Source organism: Carassius carassius, chromosome 36 (genome assembly GCF_963082965.1).
Source record: "Carassius carassius chromosome 36, fCarCar2.1, whole genome shotgun sequence".
Classification (NCBI taxonomy): Eukaryota; Metazoa; Chordata; class Actinopteri; order Cypriniformes; family Cyprinidae; genus Carassius; species Carassius carassius.
In genome coordinates, this window is record NC_081790.1 from 6818036 (window position 1) to 6844158 (window position 26123).

At 35.5% G+C, this 26123-nt stretch overlaps 4 protein-coding genes across 4 annotated transcripts; all 4 read left to right on the plus strand.

Annotated features, from left to right (window-relative positions):
* The first annotated feature begins 82 nt into the window (after positions 1-82).
* On the plus strand, positions 83-5884 carry gtf3c5 (general transcription factor IIIC, polypeptide 5). Its single transcript, XM_059526021.1, has 11 exons — positions 83-373; positions 1025-1223; positions 2014-2212; positions 2329-2527; positions 2950-3054; positions 4068-4182; positions 4346-4426; positions 5006-5094; positions 5200-5282; positions 5372-5514; positions 5618-5884. Exons 1-11 carry the CDS (start codon positions 167-169, stop codon positions 5773-5775), a joined length of 1578 nt encoding a protein of 525 aa, XP_059382004.1. The 5' UTR covers positions 83-166; the 3' UTR covers positions 5776-5884.
* Positions 5885-6392: 508 nt separating this feature from the next.
* On the plus strand, positions 6393-13057 carry LOC132117017 (bile salt-activated lipase-like). Its single transcript, XM_059526023.1, has 11 exons — positions 6393-6548; positions 7141-7288; positions 7393-7512; positions 7848-8045; positions 8878-9008; positions 9152-9259; positions 9581-9695; positions 9946-10132; positions 11251-11454; positions 11537-11734; positions 12777-13057. The coding sequence occupies exons 1-11, from the start codon at positions 6480-6482 to the stop codon at positions 12958-12960; spliced, it is 1662 nt and encodes a 553-aa protein (XP_059382006.1). The 5' UTR covers positions 6393-6479; the 3' UTR covers positions 12961-13057.
* Positions 13058-13570: 513 nt separating this feature from the next.
* Positions 13571-15968, plus strand: LOC132116549 (bile salt-activated lipase-like). The gene is made up of 5 exons (XM_059525427.1): positions 13571-13619; positions 14277-14347; positions 14682-14789; positions 15093-15262; positions 15785-15968. Exons 1-5 carry the CDS (start codon positions 13571-13573, stop codon positions 15966-15968), a joined length of 582 nt encoding a protein of 193 aa, XP_059381410.1.
* A 1967-nt stretch (positions 15969-17935) lies between these two features.
* zgc:92275 (cholesterol 7-desaturase nvd) lies at positions 17936-22565 on the plus strand. Its single transcript, XM_059525428.1, is given in 9 exon segments — positions 17936-18035; positions 18159-18347; positions 18428-18457; positions 18460-18605; positions 18720-18845; positions 19776-19811; positions 19814-19896; positions 21047-21221; positions 22372-22565. Coding segments are annotated over 9 exon segments (1047 nt in total). The 3' UTR covers positions 22534-22565.
* The last annotated feature ends 3558 nt before the right edge of the window (positions 22566-26123 follow it).

Below are 26123 nucleotides of genomic sequence, written 5' to 3' on the forward strand. Positions count from 1 at the left end.
CGCACTGTGAGGTGAGGCCCGGAACGTTTCTTCTCCTAACCTAGTGCAGTTCCACCCGGGTGCTTTTCACAAGCGTACACGTTCCTGTACATGCTGTTTACGAAGGAGCTATCATAGGAATACACTAATCAAAAGGTGTTTTTCCCTTATTCCCTTACGTTTAAATATGGATCCGCAGATCACAAGTGATCCGGCTTCGTCAAGCACAGATGGGAGAAACAAATGTGAAAGCCAGGCTGCAGCTGTTGTGTCGGGCAATACAGCAACACTGGCTCTGTCTGACACTAGTCTGGTGTGTGTTGAATACCCAGCAGTTGTCAACAATGTGGACACAATGCTGGAGAGCATCGGAGGCGAAGAGGGAGTATCCAAGGTGATTACAGTCTGCTTACAATGTAGATGAGTTCCATCAAATATTTGTTTATCAGATTATATTGTAGAGTAATTCTTGCTATTATGAAATCACTACATGTTTTAGAATATGTAATTGAAGTAATTAAAGTTTAATGTTTAGGTGTATTTATATTGTTCATTGTATTTTATTCCAAGTTCATAAAGAATGTATTTCTCCCTCTAATAATAGCAATGCATATATGACATGTGTTTACAGTAATATTGCTAATTTGAAATAGCTGTTTTCTATTAGAATATGTTTTAACTTATTTAAAGGTAATTGTCTTCACTGTCACATGATCCATCACAAATTATGATTAAGACACATTATTATCAATACTGAGAAAAAAATGTTAATATTTATAATATTAAATGCTTAATATTTTTGTTGAAACCCTTTTTATCAATCTTTGATGAATAAAAAGTTCACAAGAACAGCATGTATGTGAGATATGAATATTTTCTATATGAATGTCTGTTAAGAATGTCTTTAACTGAATTAATTTAATGCTCCCTGGCCAAACAAAAATAGTTTCTTTAAAAGAAAATCTCGCTGACCTTAAACTCTTAAGCAGAAATATAAATGTGTATGTTTACATGTGTGATTTTAACCTGAGATTTTTCCGAACAGACCTATGCAGATTCTTCTAAAAGACTTGAACTCCGTTTTCGGCCGAAGGATCTGTTCTGCCATCCTGCGTACGGGAACCGCTTCTCCTCCACCAACCTGCTGCTCAGAGTGCGCCGCAGAACCCGCAAAGGAAACAGTGCAGAAACCCAAATCAGCATGGAGATAGTGGGACTTATTGGGACCACGTATAAATTTCAAGGTAAAGATAGTCTAAATTCACCTACCGTATTTTTCGGACTATGAGTCGCACCTGAGTATAAGTCGCATTAGTCCAAAAATACGTCATGAGGAAAAAAACATATATAAGTCGCATTCATTTAGAACCAAGAGAAAACATTACCGTCTCCAGCCGCGAGAGGGCGCTCTATGCTTCTCAGTGCTTCTGTAGTCTACACTGAAAACATAGAGCGCCCTCTCGCGGCTGTAGATGGTAATGTTTTCTCTTGGTTCATTTCACTTGGTTCATGTCAAATTAATTTTGATAAATAAGTCGCACCTGACTATAAGTCGCAACACCAGCCAAACTATGAAAAAAAGTGCGACTTATAGTCTGGAAAATACGGTACTAGTTTTTAAAACTAATTTTATTACTATTTTTTACATTTGGGTGTAGGATTTAAAGCATTTTCACTCAGAAATTGAGGATAAATCTAACAGATAATTACAAAGAAAAAGAAAGTAACACAATGGATTAAACATAAAATATTATTTTTATTTATTTACTTTTTTAAGATTATTATTTTATAAAACATTCTTCAAAAATGCTTTTTTATAACTTTGAAAGAATCAGTTTTACAGGGTAAAAATACCACACATTCTTCTTATTTTTTAGATGGTATACTGCATGAATACAGTTTTTACTGTTTCATGGGGTCTTCAATGAATAATTTTATAAACAAAGTCAACCAGGTTTGGAATTACATAAGGGTTTCAATTTATTGGTGGGCAGTCTCTTTAATAGTCACACATTCTCACCTTTGATTCTTCAGGAATGGCTGACTTCCAGTACCTAGCGACTCACACCGATCCAGATGGAAATCAAATGTCTTTGTACGACAAGATCGTTTTGCGCAAACCTGAGAAGAAAGAATTCTACGATAATCCTATGCCTCTTTTCCTTCCTCCTCCTATTTTCTCTCGTCTGGACACGGCTGTGGATTATTACTACCGTCCAGATGTATTGCACAGGTAAGACCTGAATTCTCCCATGAGCTGACTGGCTGCCATCCCAAGTGAGTCAGAAAGACCTGTGTGTTTTGGTGGTTAAATTTGTCGATTACATTTATTGGCTTTCCAACAAACAGCAGGGAGACTGCAATGCAGTCGGTTCTCCTAAAAGATCATCTTATTGCCCCGAATCGAGCTCGCCGGCCAAACAATGCCATTTTTGTCAACTTTGATGACAAGACCATACCATCAGGACCTCTGGAAGCTGCAGTGACCAGCTGGAAGAAGTTCTGTGTCCATCCTAATGATGCAAAGGCAGAGCAGCAACTCATACAGGTTAGTAAAATGTATATACATGTTTTCCATTGATGATAATAAGAAATGCTTCTTGAGCAGCAAATCTGCATATAGAATGATTTGATGATTAGCTTTGCATCACGGGAATAAATTATATTTGAGAAAATACATTCAAATAAACAAAGAGGTATGTTAAATAGCAATAATATTTCACAGTATTTACACACATTGTTTACATAATTCTCAATTCTTTATGGGAGTGGGGAGGTAGACACGTGAAAGGATAAAAATTATAAGTTGTGTTTAAAAAAAGCTGCGGCAATCAGCTTGAGCAACTATTGGACAAACATGATGTAATGTTATGGGAAAATGTCTTTATCTTATCCTAACCCCACCTGTGTTCCAAAGCTATTTAAATTTGGAAAATACGGATTAATTTGATTTGGAGCTTTTCTCTGCAGCTTTTCAAGAAAAGGCCCATATGGTCTCGCAATGCAGTCAAGGCCAACATTAACATTCACCCTGAGAAAATGAAGCACCTCCTCCCGTATGTTGCCTACTACATGGTGAGTAGCTTAAAAGTTTCATAAATTAAATATGATGTCTCATATCCAAAGTTTAATTGCAAACACTTGTTATTTGGCACTATCAGCTTTTCTAGGTTTGTTAGTTTGGACTGTTATAGTAACATTGGTTCAACCAAAAGTGTGAGATTAGGGTGGACTACCTGTTTGTCTGGACTAAAGGTCAAGGTTTGGCTGCTAAATATAGGCTGGTTAACCCCTGTTGGTAGATTATGTAACTACACTTTTAATGTTGCCAAAAAGCATCCGACTTCATTGATAGCCATTAATACCACGGTTGGCATAAAATCTGCACAGATTAGTTTATTTGATTAATGACCTAAAATCATTTTAAAAGGTTTATTTTTAGGCTTTAATTAAATTTTAATTCCATGTATAAATAAAATACTGTATAATATATGGATACTGTATATCCCTTGTGCGTCAATAAAAAAAATTTTTTTACAGTCTTAAAACAGTTTAATCAGATTTTTTTTAACTACCACACACATACAAATCATAGTTTTATATGCACAACAATATACCCACACAAATATAATTAAGTCATTTCAGTGCGATCTGCCTTTTTTTTTTCAAGCAGAAAAAAATGGAAATAACATGTATTTGCTTCATAGATTAATCCTGAGGAAAATGGTGCCATCAAGGTGAAACATAAAAAATGTAACATAGTAAAGATGTTGAGGCCTTGGCAATAGAATGAAAGTCTATTAACAAAGAATGCATGATTTTATGCCTAAATGGCACTGGGATTAAATATTGCAGTTTGAATGTGTTTCAGTGGGGACATTTTTGTCCTAATAAGTTTTTCCACCTAGTGTAAAATAGATTTATGAAAGGAAATGAGGGTGAAATATTAAAAATACAACATTTCTGCTGGTTGCATTAACACAGCAAAAAACAAGACCACAAAAACAACAACGAAAAGACAAAAATGTCCTTTAGGACGCACAAGGGATATCTCACAGTCTTACATGGAAATATATTTTTATGTGTAGATAACAGGGCCATGGAGGAGTTTGTGGGTCAGGTTTGGATACGATCCTCGAAAAACTGCTGAAGCAAAAATCTACCAGGTTCTAGACTTCAGGATCCGCTATGGAATGAAACATGGTGAGCGATCAACACAAACACATTCATAACAACCCCAAATATGATTCATGGCTTGACACAAACAATCCTAGAATGCTGTGAAGAACTGTCCATGAGTGCACAGAATCTCCTGCGAGTATAAATGACCATACAACTAATTCCAGTGGTTTTTCTGTCTCACTAGGATTTGGTGGCAATGACATGCCTGTGAAACCCAAGAGAAGTGCTTACCATTACAGCCACCCAACAACAATCAACAGGGCAGGTACACAGATCCAAATGTTCTGGCTCACAAAGTTCCCTAAAAGTGTTCATTAGATCTTTTTTAATTTAGTTTTTCACATTTTCTGCTCACTCTCTGACCTTTAGAATCCAATAGGACTTAGCTTCTGAAATTCACCATTCGAAGGTTTAGGGTCAGTACGATTTAAAAAATGTTTTTGATGGACACTCACAAAGCCTGCATCTATTTAGTCAAAAATACAGTAAAAACTGTAATAATGTGAAATATTATTCCATTATATAAAACAAATGTTTTCTGTTTTAATATATTTAAACATGTTAATCCTGTGATGACAAAGCTGAATTTTCAGCATCATTCCTCCAGTCTTTAGTGTGACATGATCCTTCAGAAATCATTTTAATATGCTGATTCGCTGCTTAAGAGACATTTCTCACTATTATAAATGTCCTTATTGACACTTTTTATCAATTTTAATGCATCCTTGAATGAATTACTTAAAAGCTAACCCCAAACTGTTGAATGCTTGTATAATAAATGAAACTATTTAATTGCAAAAAAATAAAAAAGATGATCATGGTAGCCTATGTTTGACTTCTTTAGTTCCTCAACCTGCTAGTGTGACTGACATCACCGAGGAAAGTGCTTCATCTTCAGGACCCAAGCCTGCCACTGCAAAGTACTTACTAAAGGTATTCACAGTTATTTCAAGTGTTTTATCACAGAGGATTTTGCATTGAGCAACAGCTGATGCCTCAGAAGTGTTTTAAACCAATTGTGTGGGATGTTCTCTCCAGGACTCGGTCTACATCTTCCGGGAGGGAATGCTTCCTCCATACCGCCAGATGTTCTACCAGTTGTGTGATCTAGATGTAGAAAAGTAAGAACTGGTCTTGTCATATTCATTCACTACAAGACCCATCATCCACTGCGCCTGACTTTGCAGCACTTCTTTTTCCCTCTTTGCAGAATAAAGAATATCATCCATAAGAATGATGGGAAAGAGGAAGTGTGTGATGAGAGAGATGGCTGGTGTGTGCCTCATACAGCCGACGAGCTCAGGAATATCATCTCCGGAATGATCCAACAAAAAGTCCGGGCCAACCAGCCAGGTAAAACACAATAAATAATGCATAGTTATTTATTAAATATAATAATAGCAAATTTTGCTTATATATATATATATATATATATTGTGACATGTTATTATTGCAGCTTCATCCACCCAAAAGTCTGTAAGAACTCGATCCAAAACTGTTGACCTTGGAGAGGAGGAAGATGAAGACGACGATGATGATGATGATGATGAAGAGTACAAGCCCTCTGATGGGAGCGACAATGAAATGGAAACTGAGATTGCAGATTACATGTAATTCGCCTTTAGTTTTATGTTCATGTAAAAAGCTACTTTATATACTGATAGAAATTAATTTTATGTTTTTTTTTTTTCCTGTTTGCATAATAAATGTTTTTTTAAATGAACGGAATATGAGTAAATTCTTAAAATAAAAAAGCACCCAACATACAGTAATAAGAGAGATGTTATGACTAAGTGTAATATATAATTTAATTAAGCGTTTATATATTCGCTACTGTTGAAAAGGGGTCAGTACATTTTGTTGCAGTGTTTTTTTCACGAAATTATTACTTTTATTCAGCAAGGATGCATTGAATTGATCAGTAAAAACAGTGTCAGACAAAAGACTCTATTTCAAATAAATTTATTTACTTATTTAATTATAGTCAAGATGGTAAACTGACTTAATTTCTTCACAACTGTTTTGGTTAACAAAAAATAACCTGCAAGATGGCACAAGTATTTTTAGCATTCATAAATATGTCTTTGTAACGGAAAAAAAGTGTGTTGTTGAGATTACAAAAACTATTAATGAACTCTGCACGCATTTTCCATGAGAGTTTAACACAACTGTGCACATGTTGTCCAGTTAATACATTTATACAGGGACTGTGTACTTTCAAGATATGGCTTTGGCGCACCTTGAAAGAGAGATATGATTTGGCCTGTTTATAAAAGGGGCAGAACTCCCTTCAGTGCCACGCTTGCAGCGACTGTCTGATGATGATGCCGATGCTGGGAGTTTTCATCTCTGTTGCCCTCATCCTGGGCACAGCAAATGCAGCTTCTGTAAGTCATGATATGAATTCATTTAAACAAAAAATACAATATAAATAATATACATATTATGAATCAGTGTAAAATATCAGTCACTGAAAAGTAATGTAGCCAAAGCCTAAAGCGTATTTAGCATATTTTTGGGAAATTGTAATTACAGAATGGCCTTTAGATAATGTTTTTTGTTTGTGATCTAAATCTTTTATCAATTGTACTTCCTGTATTTATAATATATATATTTTTTTATATAATTGTTTAATCATTAATGATGTAACTTTGTTATATTAAGCTTAACAGTTTACAGCAAATGCATAACATATAATTATGCTTAAAAGTGATTATATTAAATGTTTGATGTTATTAATTATTATACTTTTAATACAAGGCATTTTGTATTATTCGGTGAAACACTGCCTCCGCTTGTTTTGGGAGAGAGTGCACTGAAATATAATTTTTCCTCCCATGTCAATTTATATGTATTTTAACTTGGTAACCATCATTTTTAGTCGGGCACCAAAAAAGCAGTACAGATGGCAATTTTGCAGAACATGGCTAAAATGCTAAATATGCTGTAATGCAAAAATGAACTGTGAACATGTTGCAGTTGGGATCTGTGTACACCGAGGGAGGGATGGTACAGGGAAAGAGTCATAGTGTTGGACTCTTCCGCTATATGGACGTGTTCAAGGGAATCCCCTTCGCAGCTCCACCTGGCAGATTACAGAAGCCCGTTCCTCACCCGGGCTGGGACGGTGAGTACGCCTGTCTGTTTAGATGTTTTCAGGCACAACTAGGGTCTAAAATGCATGTATTTTAGTGTATTGAGAGTGCACTGCTGCTGACTCTACCTGCACAGGTGTTCTGAAAGCCACTGACTACAGAATGAGGTGCATGCAGCTCAATCTTCTCGCTACTGATGTCGTGGGCAGTGAGGACTGTCTCTACCTGAACATCTGGGTTCCTCAGGGCAACACTGGTAATCCAAACTTGTTCTAAATCACAAGACAACACTAAAAGTAAGTTAAAGGTTAAGTTAAGTTCACTCAAAAATCACAATCCTGTAATTATTTACTCGCTCTTATGCCATTCCAAATTTCTGAGGAACAAAAAAAAAATAATAATTATATATATATATATATATATATATATATATAATTTTTTTTTTTTTTGTCCATACAGTTAAAGTCAATTGGGTCCAGTGTCATTTGACGGTGTTGTGTTTGATGGGAGAATTTTGGAGTTTGATGGATGAACTAGCCCTGATTTATTTACAAATATTACCCTGTGTGATTGACACCTTCTCCTTTGCAGTTTCTACAAATCTGCCTGTTATGGTGTTCATCTATGGTGGTGGCTTCTTGCTTGGCGGTGGTCAGGGTGCAAACTTCTTGGACAACTACCTGTACGACGGACAGGAGATTGCAGACAGAGGAAATGTCATTGTGGTGACATTCAACTACCGTGTCGGATCTCTCGGATTCCTCAGCAGCGGAGATGCTGATGCACCTGGTAAGAAACTAAAAAGATTTAATTTGAATAAGAGTTCTACAAGTATAATACATCACAGGAGGGAAAAGATGAAGGGGAATTTTTTTTCTTTTAATGCTTTTGTGTTCCCTGAGAAACATTTTAATTCACTCTCACTCTTAAAAAGCTTTTACATTTCCAGGAGAAACTTTGCAAAAAAACTCGAAAGATTTGTGAGTTTCTCAGGGGAATGCAAAAAAAAAAAAAAAAAAAAAATGATGTGAGTATATTTTCCTACCAACATACAAAATAAGATAACAAAAGTGTGGAAACAAGGCACATATGGTGGTGAGAAATATTTAAATGCTTGATAATATAGCTTAAGTTTGTCAGGGAGCACAATAGGTTTTACTAGAGAATGCAAAATTTTGAAATACAATTTTTCCTCCAATCTAATTGTTTAGGTATTGCATTTTACAGAAAATCTTAACAAAAGCACTGAACGTTTTTCTCCTTTCTCATATTAATTCCATCACACAAGCTAACCTTCCCATTAACATTCCCATTTAAAAAAAAATAATTAAAAATTAAAACATCATAGGAACATTACTTTTGAAAGTTTTCTGAAGATTCCGAAACTAGTTCAAACCCATTTAACTTTTAAGAAATTTTAAGATTCATGCTAACATTTTGAGAACATAATTAAAGATCAGATAACTTTAAATGAATGTTTTGGAAGAATTAACATTACTGGAAGAACTTTTACTGGATAGAAGCTCATACCTTTGGAACCAGCTGTATTCATTGTATATACTGTATGGATTGATTGATTGTAGTATTTAAATGATGAGTTTGAGCATGTCCTGCTTGATAGGAAACTATGGTCTGTGGGATCAGCATGCTGCTATCGCTTGGGTGCACAGAAACATCAGGAATTTTGGTGGCAATCCAGACAACATCACCATCTTTGGGGAGTCAGCAGGGGGAGCCAGCGTCAACTTCCAGGTGCTGCATTATTATTATTTTTTTTACTTGCATGCTTATGTATTACATTTGAATAATCTTAGTTTTTGTTTGTTATGGCTGCAGAGTGAGCATGTTTTCAGTAATCTAGTTTCTAATCTCTGTGTGTGTCCTATCCTGCACAGATTCTTTCCCCTAAAAACAAGGGCCTGATCCGCAGAGCTATCTCACAGAGTGGTGTTGCTCTCTGTCCCTGGGCTGTCAATAGAAATCCACGACAGTATGCTGAAGAGGTGAGCTTCACCTCCATGGATGTCCCACATTGCCAAGTACAAAAACAGACACTGCGTACAGTACTGGCATCTAATATAAAGTGGTCGCCAAATCCTATGGGGTTTGTTTACTCTCATTCCCAGCCTTTTCCAAAATACTTTAGTGTACACCTGTTAGTGTTTACTTAGTGAGGTCATCTGTTCTGTTTCACATACAGACTGACATTTGAATGTTTTTTGTTGGTTAATAATTAATGTATAGATATCACAACTTGGTTTGCTTCTATAATTCATATAATTATTTCATTAAGCCTATATCGCTTCTTTTTTCTGCATCTTTAGATTGCAAGAAAGGTCGGATGTCCTACTGATAGCGGGATGGTGGCTTGTCTGAGGAGGACAGATCCAAAGACTGTGACTCTTGCTGGGAATGTGAAATTCAGTACATCTGCTTCTCGTAAGAAAATTTAGAGTGGCTGCATGTGCCTTTTAAGTCCTTTACATGCTTTTAAAGCAATAGTTGAAGCAAAATAAAAATTCATGATACAATTTTCACTTGTGTGAACTATCCCTTCAATATGGCTGAACGTCTAATCACATTATTTTATTTCAAGTAATGAAACTTTTTTTTTTTTTTGCTTTAGTCTTAGTTGTCTACTGGCACAAAAACACAGTAAATGCAATGCAAAGTCTAATTTTTTTTCCAGATCCAATTGTACACAATCTGGCTTTGTCACCAGTAATTGATGGTGATTTCCTCCCCGCCGAACCTGATACACTTTTCGGGAATGCTGCTGACATTGATTACATCGCTGGAGTCAATGACATGGACGGCCACATCTTTGCCACCCTTGACATCCCCTCGATCAACAACGCACTGGTGTCCACCCCTGTGTAAGTGTGCTATATTAAAGACTCCTCTGGAATCATTTTTCTGCATTTTTAAAGAACCCATAAATCAGAAAGTGTGTTTTATGGCTTTTGAAGCATCTATATGCTAGTGTACTATTGACACGAAAAGTTTAAGCAGACCTATACAGACAGTCTAGGCCACAATATATTTACTCATTGTTATTTTAACATATGCTTTATGTCTGTAAACTGTGACATTTTTCGAATGAAAAGAAAAAAATAAACATGTAAAACATTACAAGGGATAGTTCACCCAAAAATAAAAACAACCCAATGATTTCCTCACCCTCAAGCCATCCTAGGTTCATATGACTTCCTTCTTTCAGATGAATACAATCAGAGTAATATTTTAAAAAATATCTCCTGGCTCTTCCAAGCTTTATAATGGCAATGAATGGTGGTCGGGATTCTGAAGCCCAAAACAGTGCATCCATCCATCATTAAAATCACTCCACACAGCTCGGGGAGTTATTAATAAAGGCCTTCTGAAGCTGGAATGCCACTCTCTAGTGAATGTGCGTACAAGTTAGTGGAAGCTAGAGATATAGTGTATTAAAATATTAATATTTTTCGAACACAAATGCATCGCTTTGCTTCAGAAGGCCTTCATTTTGTTGATCTATTTTTTATAAACATCTTTTAAAATACACTACAATCAAATGCTTGTCATCTGTAAAATCTCTTTTTTGTTGTCGTTTTTGAAAGAAGTCTATTATACTCACCAAGGCTGTATATAATTGATCAAATAAATAAATTAATTTTTTATATTATTGTGGAAACATGTTTTTGAGAATAGGAATGTCAAAAGAACATGTTTTTCAGAAATGGGAATTTCAAAAGAACAGCATTTATTAAAAATAAAATAATGAATGCACCCTCGCTGAATAAAAGTAAAGAAAGTTCCAAAGAACAGGATTTGTTTTTAGAAAAGTCATTATAAATGTATTTACTGTCACTTCTGATCAATGTTATGCATACTTGCTGAATAAAAGTATTCATTTCTTTTATAAACATCATACCGATCCAAAACGTTTTGACCGGTACTGACAGGGGCCTTTATGGTTATAATGTAAAAAAAAACTGCTATTGATTTCTAACAGGGAGGAGGTCAGGGCTCTCTCGGTTGCCTTGTCTGAATCTAGAGGAACAGATGCTGGTATCGCAACTTATGAGGAGTACACAGTCAACTGGGGTAGCAAACCTAGTGATTCGGACATTAAGAAAACAGTTGTGGACATGGAGACAGACTACATCTTCCTGGTGCCAACCCAAGCGGCCCTGTACCTCCACTCGGACCATGCCAAGTAAGCTGACATCTTATTTACTGACCTATATAGTGAAACTGAGTAGTATAAACCTTAAAAACAACCTGTCTTTCCCCATTAGATCTGGACGAACCTACTCCTACTTGTTCTCTGAGCCCTCTCGTATGCCTATCTTCCCACTTTGGATGGGTGCCGATCACGCTGATGACCTTCAGTATGTGTTTGGGAAGCCTTTCGCCACTCCTCTGGGCTACTTTCCTCGCCATCGTGACGTCGCCAGATATATGATTTCCTACTGGACCAATTTTGCTCAAACTGGGTATTTAAATATTAAAATACTAACAATATTATAATGCTTCACCATATTCTGCTTTAATGTGTAGGAACATCTGTAGTAATCAAATTATATATTTGAGTACTATGGTACTATGCCTCTTTTTTTTGTGCAATTACATTTGTTTTTGTTTTACATGTATATATTGAGTTTTTCCATTTTTTATGTTCTGCTTTTATTTTTATTTAAGTTTGTGTTTTGTTATTTTGTTGTGTATTTGTTTCATCTTTATTAGTTATTGCTTTTAAATAGGTCTGTATAATTTTTTATAATTCTTTCAATTTCAGTTTAGAAATGTTGCTTTGACAATTTTAAATATAAAGTTATATATATATATATATATATATATATATATATATGTGTCTCAGTTAAAGGAATAGTTCACTCACAAATTTAAATCTACTCACCCTCATGCCATTCAAGATATAAATGAGTTTGTTTCTATATCAGAACGGATTTGGAGAAATTTTGCATCTCATCACTTGCTCACCAATGGATCCTCTGCAGTGAATGGGTGCCGTCAGAAAAAGAGTACAAACGGCTGATAAAAAATCAGAAGTATCAAAAAGTAATCCATATGACTCCAGTCCATCAAGTAATGTCTTCTGAAGAAAAGCTATGTGTTTATAAGAAACATATTCATCATTAGGGCATTTTAACTTCAAATCATTGCTTCAGACTAAAATATGAGTCCTCTATCCATAATGATTGTCTGAATGAGGAGAGAAATAAGCGATAAAACAATAACAATACCTTTTTCACAGGAGAAAGCATTATTATAGATTGCTGAATGGTATGTTGGCCAGAAGTATCCATTGGTGTGCAAGTGATGTGATGCTAAATTTCTCCAAATCCGTTCTGATGAAGAAACAAACTCATCTACAACTTGAATGGTTTTTGGTGAACTGTTCCTTTAACATTCATTTTATTTCAAGTAACATTTTTTTGTTGTTTTCATTTTAGTTAACTATAGTGACCCTATATGTAATTTCTAACCTAACTTTATGTCTTCTTTTCTCCTTCACAGTGACCCTAATAAGGGTGAGTCCAGTGTTCCTGTAACCTGGCCTGAGTTTGCCAGCAATGGCCATCAGTACGTGGAAATCAACAACAACATGAACAAAAACAGCGTGAAGCAGATGTTGAGAACGCGTTTGGTTTACTACTGGACTACCGTCTTTTCCAGCTTCCCTGGTGTCCAGAAGAACTGAGCACTATCAACCCGACTCGAGAATCATGCAGCTGTTTTAGCAGTGAATATGATTCTGAGATTCATGCAATAAACAAAACATACAATGATCTAAACAAGCTGTCCTGTTTTATGTATTATCTTGCAATGAGAGTGCTCCAATAAGAGAATGTTTACAGAAAATACTAATTTCTTATCAGTTAACATCATTTCTATGAGTCTTGTAAGCTCAGATAACTCCACTTCATAATAATAACAAAATGTGGAGAAATGTGTTCCTTGGCATGGTCACATAACCCTAAACAATAACTCCTCTTAGTTCTATCGGTCTCCTTAAAGAACAAAATATGGACATACTGTAGAATATATAATAAATCTACAAGGACAGCAAACCTGAGCTGATATCGAACATCTAAAGTAGATCACGGAGCTGTTAACCCTTAAAAGTGATGACAAGTGCATACTGTATGTGTTGGTGGACACATGATTAAACCTTCTTGACCTCTGTAATAGTTGGCTGCTAGCATCGGTCAAAAAAGCATTACATCAATTATGCATTTGTTATGATTGACTTTTGATATAAATGATGGGCCTTGATCTATTTGGTTATTATGCATATATAGATAGGTCTAATGGAGAACATTGACTGTCAAAGTTTAGGTCTGTTGTGTGACATCAAAGGTACCATGGGGAATTCACTGATGCTCTCACCGTCACATTCATCAAGCTCTTCTAAGATCCATCAGACACTTCCTTCAATGTCACGCTTGCAGCGACTGTCCGATGATGATGCCGATGCTGGGAGTTTTCATCTCTGTTGACCTCATCCTGGGCACAGCAAATGCAGCTTCTGAAAGTCTTCTGTATGTTTACCAGCTCATTAAGTTTATATAGTGGATTAGTTTAATAATGAAATTAAGTATTATACTACTAAATAACTATCACTTAAATTCTATCTATTTTAAATTTTAACACATGGCCCCTAAAGAGACGATAATGGGGAAGAATGTTGAATGGAAGGAAAAATTATATAAGAATGACTTTGCATTCTTCTGAGAAACTTCGCATTTGTACTCAAATCTACTGAGTTCTTTGTAAGCGAATATAAAGTTTTGAGAGACAGTAACAGCATTGAAATATCACTTTTCCTCCCATCTAGTTTTTTTCCCTATATCTGAATTATTTTAACTTGGTAATTTGATCTTTTTTTTTTTTTTACACACCATCATTTTTAGTTGGTTACAAAAAAGCAATGACGATAATGAAACGCATTTAGTACAATTTGGCTGAACATGGCTAAAATGCTAAATATGCTATAATGCAGTTTCTAATATTGAGCTATCTCACAGAGTGGTGTTGCTCTCTGTCCCTGGGCTGTCAATAGAAATCCACAACAGTATGCTGAAGAGGTGAGCTTCAGCTCCATGGATGTCCCACATTGCCAAGTACAAAAACAGATGTACACACTGTACAGTACTAGCATCTGATATAAAGTGGTCACAAAATCCTATGGGGTTTGTTTACTGTCATTCCTAGCCTTTTGCAAAATGCATTAGTATACACTTATAGTGTTTACTTTGAGAAGTCACCTGTTCTGTTTCACATACAACTGAATTTACAATGTTTTTGGTCAAGTTAATAATTGATGTATAGATATAGCAACTTGGTTTATGTGTACAATAATTACAAATATAATTATTTCTTTAAAAGTATATGGGTAAAAAAAATGTTGTGCACATTTAGATTGCAAGAAAGGTCGGATGTCCTACTGATAGCGGGATGGTGGCTTGTCTGAGGAGCACAGATCCGAAGACTGTGACTCTTGCTGGAACTGTGAGCTTCATTATATCTGCTTCTTGTAAGAAAATTCAGAGCATTTTTAGCCCTTTAAAAAACTCTTCTTAAAGCAATTAAAATGAATTTACTCACTCTCATGTTCCAAACCTGCATGACAAGTCACTCTTTCCATGCAATTATAAAGAATGGGGAAGCCAACATTTTCAGTGAATAAGTGAAGGGTTTGAAACAACATGAGGGTGAATAAATGATGAACTCTTCCTTTAATATGCTAAATATCTGCTAAAACCATATTAAATGAAATGCAAAATCAAAATATCAAACCTGACAATCTTTTCCAGATCCCATTGTACACAGTCTGGCTCTGCCCTGGCCATCGATGGTGACTTCATCCCAGACGAGCCTGAAACCCTTTATGGGAATGCTGCTGACATTGATTACATCGCTGGAGTCAATGACATGGACGGCCACATCTTTGCCACCCTTGACATCCCCTCGATCAACAACGCACTGGAGTCCACCCCTGTGTAAGTGTGCTATATGAAAGAGTCATCTGGAATCATTTTGAGAACTTATAAGGCATAAAAATGAATGAAAAAAAATGAAAATCTAAAGTATAAAAGAAAAATATCAACACCACTGTGAAGTCATTTCATGGGGCCTTTAATGTTCCAAACTTTAAAAAAACAAAAACATGATTTCCAAAAACTATTGATCTCTAACAGGGAGGAGGTCAAGGAGCTTTCGATTGCCTTGTCTGAATCTAACAGATGCTGGTATTGCAACCTATGAGGAGGTACACATTCTGAATGGGTGCCGATCAGGCTTCATCCCTCTGTCTCATCTCCACCAGTAAACTGGGGTGTGTTAAGCATTCTGCCACAATATGGTTGCCCGCTCTGCATATTTCATATGTAGTAGTGAAGTAAAGTAGTGAAAATACTTTTAGTTTTAAATATAATTAACCATGGTGCCACTTGTGGTGCATGATGACAGCTGTATGTCATTTCTAACTTCCCTCATTGGTTGTCTTCTTTTCTCCTTCACAGTGACCCTAATAAGGGTGAGTCCATTGTTCCTGTAACCTGGCCTGAGTTTGCCAGCAATCACCATCAGTACGTGGAAATCAACAACAACATGAACAAAAACAGCGTGAAGCAGATGTTGAGAACGCATTTGGTTTACTACTGGACTACCGTCTTTGCCAGCTTCCCTGGTGTCCAGAAGAACTGAGCACTATCAACCCGACTCGAGAATCATGTAGCCATTTAGTGGTTGGCTCTCATTTTACATTTACATTTAGCTGACGTTTTTATCCAAAGCGACTTACAATTGCTATATATGTCAGAGGTCGCACGCCTCTGGAGCAACTAGGGGTTAAGTGTCTTGCTCAGGAACACATTGGTGTCTCACAGTAGATTCGAACCCAGGTCTCTCACACCAAAGACATGTGTCTTATCCACTGCGCCAACACCACCCCATTTAATATTTGTTTCAGCCTAAACTCATATTGAATTTTAATTTATTTTATTGCAATATCAACCTCAAATTTGGAATACAGCTTGTTTAGATTAACATTAAAACATTTTTTTCACATTAATAAACTGAAACTTTCAAGAAGAACTTTCTAAAGATTGTTTCCACATACACAGATTTAAAAGAATGGTAAGTGTACAAGATGACCCATGGTTGATGCCCTCTAGATTCTTCTCCATCACAAACTCAGAGACTACAAAGCAGCATCTTGAAGCAGCGAGACAGCTAAATGGAGTTTCCTTCAGTGATCTGAAAGGGCACAGCATTTAATTGCATGCAGTTACTGCTACAGTGCATTGATGTGCACTTCATAAAACCTTAATTAAATGGGCTATCGACTCGATGCCTCATAGGAATCATTTCAGATAACAGACATGATACCTGATATGCTTATGCAGCTGAAACACACTCCTCTCTTTCCCTATTTATACATAATCTAAAATGTTCTGGATATGACCACTTCATGGCTAGTTCTTGTTGTTTGTACTTGCTGTGTAGACTAAATGACAGAGTACTTTCATACTGTTTGCTATTGCCTTAATGTTTGTTGGATTCCACTGCTTTTTCTCTGTCATTTAAATGTTGCTTTTTTTCAGGGGCAGGCAAATAAAACCCCTCATGTCAGCATAACAGAAAGAGTTTTTGGTTCCTGTAGCTGTAGACCCGAGGAGAGAGAGAGAGAATGAGTGTGGAAATCAGGACTTTACAGTCTTGAATGTGCTATGCCTATTCCCAGTTATATAACACAATAAGCCTAATTATTAACTGACATACTTCACTGTTTGTTTTTAAATAATTATTAACTTTTCAATTTGGCTAATGATATAGGTTGAGACATAATAGCAAACTGTGTGACACATGCTCAATGATGTGACATAAAATGTCATTTACAGCTCTTACCTCATTTCTGCATATGAATTGAAAATCTGTTATTTTGAATACACTACATATAACTACACTACTAGCGAGAGTATGTGATATAACAGTACGTACATGTGGGAATTTCAGGGATTTGGGACATAACTAGCCCAGGCTTTTTCTAAAAGAAAATGAGTCCAGAATGATAGTCTGTGGCAGTTACCCAATAACCTGAGGGGTCCTTTGGGTTTATTTTTTTTTGTTGTTGTTGTTTTGTCTGTTTATTTTATTTATTTTTTTGGCCAGTAATACCTCTTTTACGCTAATTTATTGTTAAAAAGGATACATCAGATGCCCATTTTCCACAAGCTGTAATGATTTTTTAGGGCCTTCATGAAAAGTCAACAACATACTTTGGTTAAAATTTCTCAGTGGTAGTGTAAACCAACACCCTTGTAACCTTGTCAAAAACAGCTCTGTTCAAAGCGAGCCATTTCTGTGCATGTCCCTTTAAATGCAAATGAGCTATGCTCACCCCGCCCATCTCTTCCATAAGTTGACAAGCCGTTCTCATGAGACTGTAAACTTTAGGCCGCGCGGAACTTGCTAGCTTTGCTAAACTTGCTAAACTTTGCGATTTGCAAAGATTCATATAAAAAAAAAATGTAAAAAAAAAAAACTAGATTCGGGATCATGTAAGATTTGCGAGAACGTAAACGCATTTAGACAATCGGGGGTAAATGGCGTACTGCTGACAGCTCAATCAGGGTGGGTCTGTGCTAAAACGCCAGTGTCAGTCAACAATCATGGGAGCGGCCTTGACCTGTGTGACATCGTACATCAGACCAGAATCTGTGAATAGCTTGATCCGAGAAAGGGGATATTATTTTGGGAGATTTAAAAAGAGTACTGGGTAGATTTTTATCATTATAGGATGGTTGTGTACACACATTGCCAACACACTTATATTCAGAATTTTGAATTTTGCATCTGATGACCCCTTTAAAGCAAAATAACATTTTCCTCCAGGACAGCAGGTGGCAGTGTTCCGTGGACAGGATGGCAAGGCCTATGTGGTGGATACTTACTGCCCCCACTTAGGCACCAACCTGGCTGTGGGTGGGCGAGTTGCAGGGGGATGCATTGAATGCCCCTTGCATGGGCAGCAGTTACGTGGGGCTGATGGAAAATGTGTCAAGATTCAATATGCAGATAAAGGTGAGAGATCAGAGAAGCACTGAGACCTCAAACCTTTAATCATTATTGTACAGTATATGAATTTTTTTGGATGTTTTTAGTGCCTGGGTTTGCGAAGGTGCGGTGTTGGCCAGCTGTGAGATCAACGGGCAGGTTCTGGTGTGGTTTCACTGTGATGGGCTGGAGCCCAGCTGGAGAGTTCCAGAACAGAGCGAGATTACCCTCAGGGAATGGGTGTACCACGGCCATACCGAACATTTCATTAATGCACACATGGAGGTCAGACAGAATATTTGTAACTCAGCCTGTATGTGAGTGATGCATTTTAAATTTCTCAGTGAATATGTTGTTGGTATCTAATAATCATTTTAAATCATTTATGTCTTTTCTCAGGGGATTCCAGAGAACGCAGCAGACATCGCACACTTGGCTCATTTGCACACTCCAGGTATCGTCAGTGGAGTTGTTCTGCGCTATACTAACAGCAAGACCTTGGAGTTTATACGACATGACTGGAAGGTTTGATTCCTCACAAACATTCATCCCAAGGAGAAATGTCAACAGCAGTGTTATTTTAGTCTTACTGACATATTATTATTATTATTGTTTTTAGTAAAAAAATTTAATTAGACTATATTTTTATATTTAATTTTTAAAAAAAGATTTTAGCAATTTAGTTTTTGTCTTTTTTTTCTATTTCTATATAGTATTTAGTAGTTTTAGTTACTTGAGTACTTCCTATGCTATGTTTTACACTGAGTCATAATAACTGTAATTGGCAACTATATTATACTCTGAACTGTTCACAATCTTGGACTCAGAAAATTATTATTTCTATGGAAACGCTCATAAAGAAGAAATCCAGTTAGGCCCTCATGAAAATGAGAAAATGTTGCGTTAGCAACTAGCTGAAATATTAGATTTGTTTATTTATATTTATTTTAATTCAGTTCATGTTCATTTTGTTTCAAGTAACAAACATGGTTTTAATTTTAGTTTCAGTTAACTTTAATAATCTTGGTCAACAGATTTTATGTCTTTATGTCACAAAAAACGAGGATACATAGTAGATTTAAAATGGATAACACTGTCTATGTGTGTTGAATTGGCGTTAAAGTTTCATAACTACATATTTGTAGTATTTTAGTTATATAATACCTTTTATATTGTTATTCAATATTTCTTTTATCAATAACTGGCCTAAAACATTGTCCAAAAAATGCTTGTGTCACTGTATCTCTAAGAAAAAATATGATTATGTAAATATCTTGTTATAATTGGCAAACATTTGCATGTGAAATAAGTACTGTAAATGTCAGAGTGGACTTAAGTGTTTCAAAAATATTCTGTTAATTATTAAATAGGACAGTTCACCCAAAAATGAAAATTCTGTCATTATTTACTCACCCTCATGTTGTTCAAAACCTGTATGACCTGATGTGATTCCAGGTGGAGTGGAAACCTGTGCACTGTTCACAGATGTTTTGGTGGAACACGCTCTCACTGTGTTCGGACGTCACTGGCCTCTTCTTGATTAGGACGTCCTGGCCAGACCGGTAATGACTGGATCGTCAACTAGAGAGCGTGAGTGAGCTGTGCAGACTGAGACAAATGCCTGGAGACTGATTGTGATAAGCAGAATGGAAAACAAGTCATGAATGATATCGCACACAACAGCGTGACTTGATCTCTGTGTTCTAAGGGTCGTTCTCTGTATTTTAAGCAGTTAGTCGAGTGCATACAGAGCATGCTTTTTATGTAAATTAAATGTGTGTGTTTGTGTGCGTGTGTGAGTGTGTTGGATGCTGTAGGATGTGTCCGATTTACAAATGAGATGCTTTTCTTGTAAGGTGAAATGTGGCAGCACTAAATACAGATTCTTTGCTTCAGGAATCACGTTATGGGTAGATTATTTAGATTTTGTGCTGCAAAATAAGTTAAGCTTTTCACTTTTTCAATGAATTTGCAAAAAAAAAGTCTTGAAAATATGTTTTTTATTTTTATTTGTATGACTTTTTATCTCATTTATAATTAAAATACATTAATTTATTTTATCATACTTGTTAGGGGTGGTGCTAGCGCAGTGGATAAGACACATGTCTTTGGTGTGAGAGACCCGGGTTCGAATCCACTGTGAGACACCAATGTGTCCCTGAGCAAGACACTTAACCCCTAGTTGCTCCTGAGGTGTGTGACCTCTGACATATGTGGCAATTGTAAGTCGCTTTGGATAAAAGCGTCAGCTAAGTGAATAAATGTAATAAATGTAAATTTGTTCATTTATAAATATGCTATGTTTTATTGTTTAATATTTGTTTTTTATTATATTACCCTAATGGTAATTTATTTGACCTGAAATATTAAAAATGTCCTTTTTTATATATTTAAAATGTATTAATAAATACATTTATTTTTGGTACATGTAAAAACATTTTTGTAGTTTTTGTTACTTTGGTGGATTAACTAATGTTAACATACGTATAGAGCCCTATAGTGAAGTGTAGCCTTCTTTTTTTATTTTTCTCTCAATGCCATAAATTTCCCTCATGGTCAGTTGTGCAACATTTTTCTTTTTTGTGTTGTCTGAAAAGGAACTGCGTTGTCACCATAGTGATGGTGAATTATCCTGAGGTATGTCTAAAAGCAGTTGTAATTTAAGGCTGCACTTGGATCTTCACTTTTAGTTGTAGTTAAAAAAGTGCTGTGGCCTTGAGAGGCAGAATCTGTTTTATGATTTTATGACTTTTTGAACACAGTTTTCTAGGTCGGGGCGTGATCATGCACTGCTTTACCCCGGTCGAGCCATTACTGCAGTGTGTATCACACACCATCTTCTACCAGAGCAACATCCCTCCCCTGGTACCAAAATTCATACTTCGAGCAGAATGCATTCAGGTAGCACAGAGTTGACATTTGGAATTCTATAGTAATTGGGACCTTGGTACATGTTGAATCTATACACTACTGCTGCTTCTTAAAGGGTTAGTTCACACAAAAATGAAAATCAGCCCATGAATTATTCACCCTCAAGGAATCCTAGGTCTATATGACTTTCTTCTTTTAAACAAATCCAGTCTGAGTTATATTAAAAATTGTCCTGGCTCTTTCAAGCTTTATAATGGCAGTGGGTGCGTGTTTTCATTCAACAGTCCAAAAGAAGTGCAAATAAGCACATCTTTCCATAATAAACAATGCCACACACAGCTCCGGGGGTAGAATACAGGCCTCCAGTAGCAAAACGATGCATTTTTGTAAGAAAAATACCCATATTTAAAACATTAGATGCAGTTTTCACTACCATCCGCTAACTATCGTAAGTGCATTAATGAGAGAGTGCCTTGATGATGTAGGAAGTACATTTACATTTAGTCATTTAGCAGATGCTTTTATCCAAAGCGACATACAAATGAGGGCAATGGAAGCAATCAAAATCAACAAAAGATCAATGATATACAAGTGCTATAACAAGTCTCAGTTAGCTTGACGCAGTACACATAGCAAGGGATTTTTATTTATTTTTTTTAAGTCCGTAAAAGTGACTTTGTGCCTCTTTGGGATGGCACAATCAAGCGACGTTCACTTGCAGAACGCAAGCTTCTATAGGGCATATAAGTCTGAAGTAATGAATTTAGGTAAAGGGGTGCAGAGCCAGTGGTGGTTAAGTAGTAGTATGCATTGGATTCGTCTGAAAGAAAAAAGTCATATACCTAGGATGTCTTGAGGGAGAGTAAAAATATTTTCATTTTTGGGTGAACTAACCCTTTGAGGCTGCATTTATTTGATCGCAAATTTTGTGTAATATTATTACAATTTAAAATAACTTTTCTATTTGAATGTACAATATTTTAAAATGTAATTTACTCCTGAGATGATAAAGCTTATTTTTTATATGATATGATATCTCATTGATGAACAGATCTTTGATTAACAGAAACTATTTATAGTTAAGTATCAGTGTTTATTTTAAAGAAGCTGTTTTGTTTAGTTACAATAACCCTACCAAAGGATGCATATGGGAGCTTAACTGATGGTTTTGCTGTTACAGTTCGAACAAGATGTGATGATCTGGAACAACAAGACATACATCTCCAAACCTATGCTTGTGAAGGAAGACACAGCCATTCAGAAACACCGACGCTGGTTCAGTCAGTTCTACAGTAAGAACAGTCCGCGACTGCGCTACCAGCACGACACTCTGGACTTCTGAACATCAGCTATGCCTCAGCCCATATGGGTTGCTTGAAGGCCAATATCGATATTTTTTAACCGAAGCTGATATTTTATTCGAATTAAAAAATAATAATTATGCAAAAAATGCTAATTATACAAAAATAAATACAATTCATTTCTTAAGTAATTAATTGTTTCAACAAACAACATGAACTTGCATTTGGATATTACAAGTAAAAATCTGGATATTATTCATATTGTTTATTTGCAAAATAGTAGTTTAAATGTAGGTGACTTGTTTTCTATTGCATTTTAAGAACGTTCTGTCCTAGTTTAAGTGTTTCAGACAATCATCCGTCAGTAAATAACATTTTTTATCTAGTGTGCTGCTGAACTGATTGCGGAATTACACACAACAGCTACTGCAGTTTGGCTAGACTGTCTGTCTGAGAGTCCTCTAATCTTCTTTTCTTAATTAATTTTCTTTTTGTAGTATCGCCATTCTACCACTAGATTCTCTGCGTAAGCATGCTCAGAGTTGTGCTTACATTTACACACATTCCTACGGACAAGTGCAAGTTGGTATATCCCACACTGCGTGAAACTGTTCTTACACAAACTCATTTGTGCATATGCACTGTTCATAAATGAGGGCCCAGGTCTTTTACACAGATCTGTCGATGGCACAGTAGACAGAAATGTACAACTGCACTGGGAACTTAGATGCAAAAGGACACAAAGTTTCCATTTCTCAGATGTACCTTGAATAATGCAAGCGTGTTGGGCTCTTTTAACTTGAGGCAGCATAGTTTTTTTTTTTTTAAATCTGTTTTAAATTTTAATTTTGTATGTTTAAATAAAATAGAAATTCATGTAGATAGATAGATTTATTCATTAGAATGAATAAACATTTCTAATAATAATAAAATGTAATAATATCTGATTAAAATGTTTTTATATAAACATTTTATTTAAATCATTTTAATTATTTTCATACACATAGCAAAGGGGTTTTATCTATTTATATTTATTTATTTTTGTATCTTTTCAAAAATTTAAATTACACTAAAAATGTTACACATAAACATATACATATTCTAAAATACAACATATATATTCGTTACAATAAGAAAAATACATTTAAGTAAATAATTAAATACATTTATTTAAATACAATTTAAAAATATAAATATTTTATATCAAATTGTAACATATTAAAATTGCAATAAAAACTTATTTATAATTTACATTTCATATCTTATTCTCAGGAACATAGATTATTATAGATATATTTGCATAGCATGGGGTGTTTATTTTAATCCATTTTTATTTTTGTAGATTTTCTATCTTTTTAAAAAATTTAAATTGTACTAAAAATGTTATACATACACACACACCTATATTCTAAAATATGATATGCTGTATATTCCTTACAATCAGACAAAAATGCATTTAAATAAATAATACATTTAATTAAAAAAAAAAAAAATTGTTGATCCAATTAGTATTGACCTTTGATTCGTGTACTGTGACAGGGCTTGGCTGAAAGCCCTTCTTCAAGTTTCAGGTTTCACCCTAATTAATTGTTTATTCTCCAAGCTTGTTAATAAAGGCGCCCACCATTATCCAATAGACCAAAACACACTGTGGAAATTAGTGTCCACTAAAGAGCTGCCAAGTAGGTAGTGCAATTACCGGACATGTTGCTATCAATCACCATCAATGATAGTTATCCTCTCAAAAGGGCCACTGTTGCAGTGCAGTTCCATTGCAGTTCATCTGTTTCCATCCACTGTCTGCCTCATAATGCTAAGTGGCATTAATGAATATGTTTGACCATGCTGACAGGTTGTGTCTATGACATACACCATATGTTAGGTCTTGCCTGGGTAATACATCCTGATTGTCATCTAGTGAGATCATCATGCTGGGTGATTGCCCTAAACATATGCTGGTATGCAGATGTTTCTCCCTCGTTAATTAAGCCTTCTGAACAGCTCATCTCCTGTCGCGCCTGCAGTGTCTTGTGTGTTTTGTGTGTCTGTGTTCAAAGAGCATGCAACGGTTGTACAGACTGTTCCTCTGCTCAGACTTTTTGAGCTGGCTGGTGCAAAACACAGGGAGGAAAATTATGACAGACCTTGTGACAGCCCTAGGCACTCTGAATGAGATGATCTATGATTGTAGAAGAATTCTTTTATTGAATGAAATAACCATTGTTTGGTTCTAGGGCAAATTAATAACTGCTATATAATGTCAGAATATATTAAAAAAATATTGAATTACAACAGCTTTTACTCAAATTTTTTTTTTGAATTTTACTTATATAAAATATATTTACTCATATATTTCTATTTATTTATTTATATAAAATATAGTCTATTAGAATGATCTCTGAAGGATCATGTGACACTGAAGACTGAAGTAATAGCTGCTGAAAACTTGAAAAATGCTGAAAAAAAGTAATTGTGTATGTGTGTGTGTGTGTGTATGTATATATATATATATATATATATATATATATATATATATATATATATATATATATATATATATACACACACACATACACTGTTTATTGCTTTTTAGTTTGTATTAGCCTGACCATGTGAAATAATGCATATGAAGTTCCTGAATGTGAATAAATAAAATGCATATTGTATCATAAAATAATACAATGTTCAGAATTAGGCATTAGGCAAATGAAATGTAAATCATACATGAGATGTGTTTCCTGAGAACTGATTATGCACATTTTTTTTTTTACAATTTTACAATAAACTATACAAGACTACTTTGTTTGGGTCTCAGATCTGTTTCATGCATATTAATTTTGCTTTTTAATTAGTTTTTTTTTTTTGGACTCCACAGCTCTGGGAGATTTTGCATACAGCAGACCAGCAGTAATACAATCACTTTTTGTTTCTTTATAGACTACACAAGGATATCTCAGGTGCATTGCACAACTTATAAGAGGTTTTTAACTTCAGGCAGTGTCTGTGATGTTGATTCGAATCACATATACTTTAGAAGTGGGACAAGTTTTTTTTTTAGAGCGCCTCTGAGTGCAGCTTCTGACCTTGAGACTGTTGATCTGGCAATAAAGAAGCTGAAGGTAAACTCACCTAATATCACCTTTAATATCATCTTCGATTCGTGTCCAAACACTGGCAGATGGTCCTGATGGGGATTCTGAAAGAATGACAAAATTATTCTGTTACCTCTAAATAACCTTCATATTAAAGCAAAAGGTAAAAAGAAAACATTTGACTCAGAAACAAAAAAGAGTTTGTGGTGAATCTCCAGTGATGTTGAACACAGGTGCAATGGTGGAATGTTTTAATCAGATTCCATCTTCATTTATTGAACATTCTAATGAACTGAGATTCCACAGGGAATTCCATGCACAGAGCCAGAACCAATTCCGACAGATGGAACGATCAGCATGACATGTAGAAGAATGAGCCAGGATTCTGATAGCTCGAGACCACCATGTGTGGGCAGTATGGCCAGGCTGAGCTCTATCTCCACCGATTGCCCAATTTGCAATCGTACAGCTCTCTGGGCGAGCAGAGCGTGGAATTCCTGAACTGTGACCATAAAGAGAGCCAACTCCGTTTCATCAAC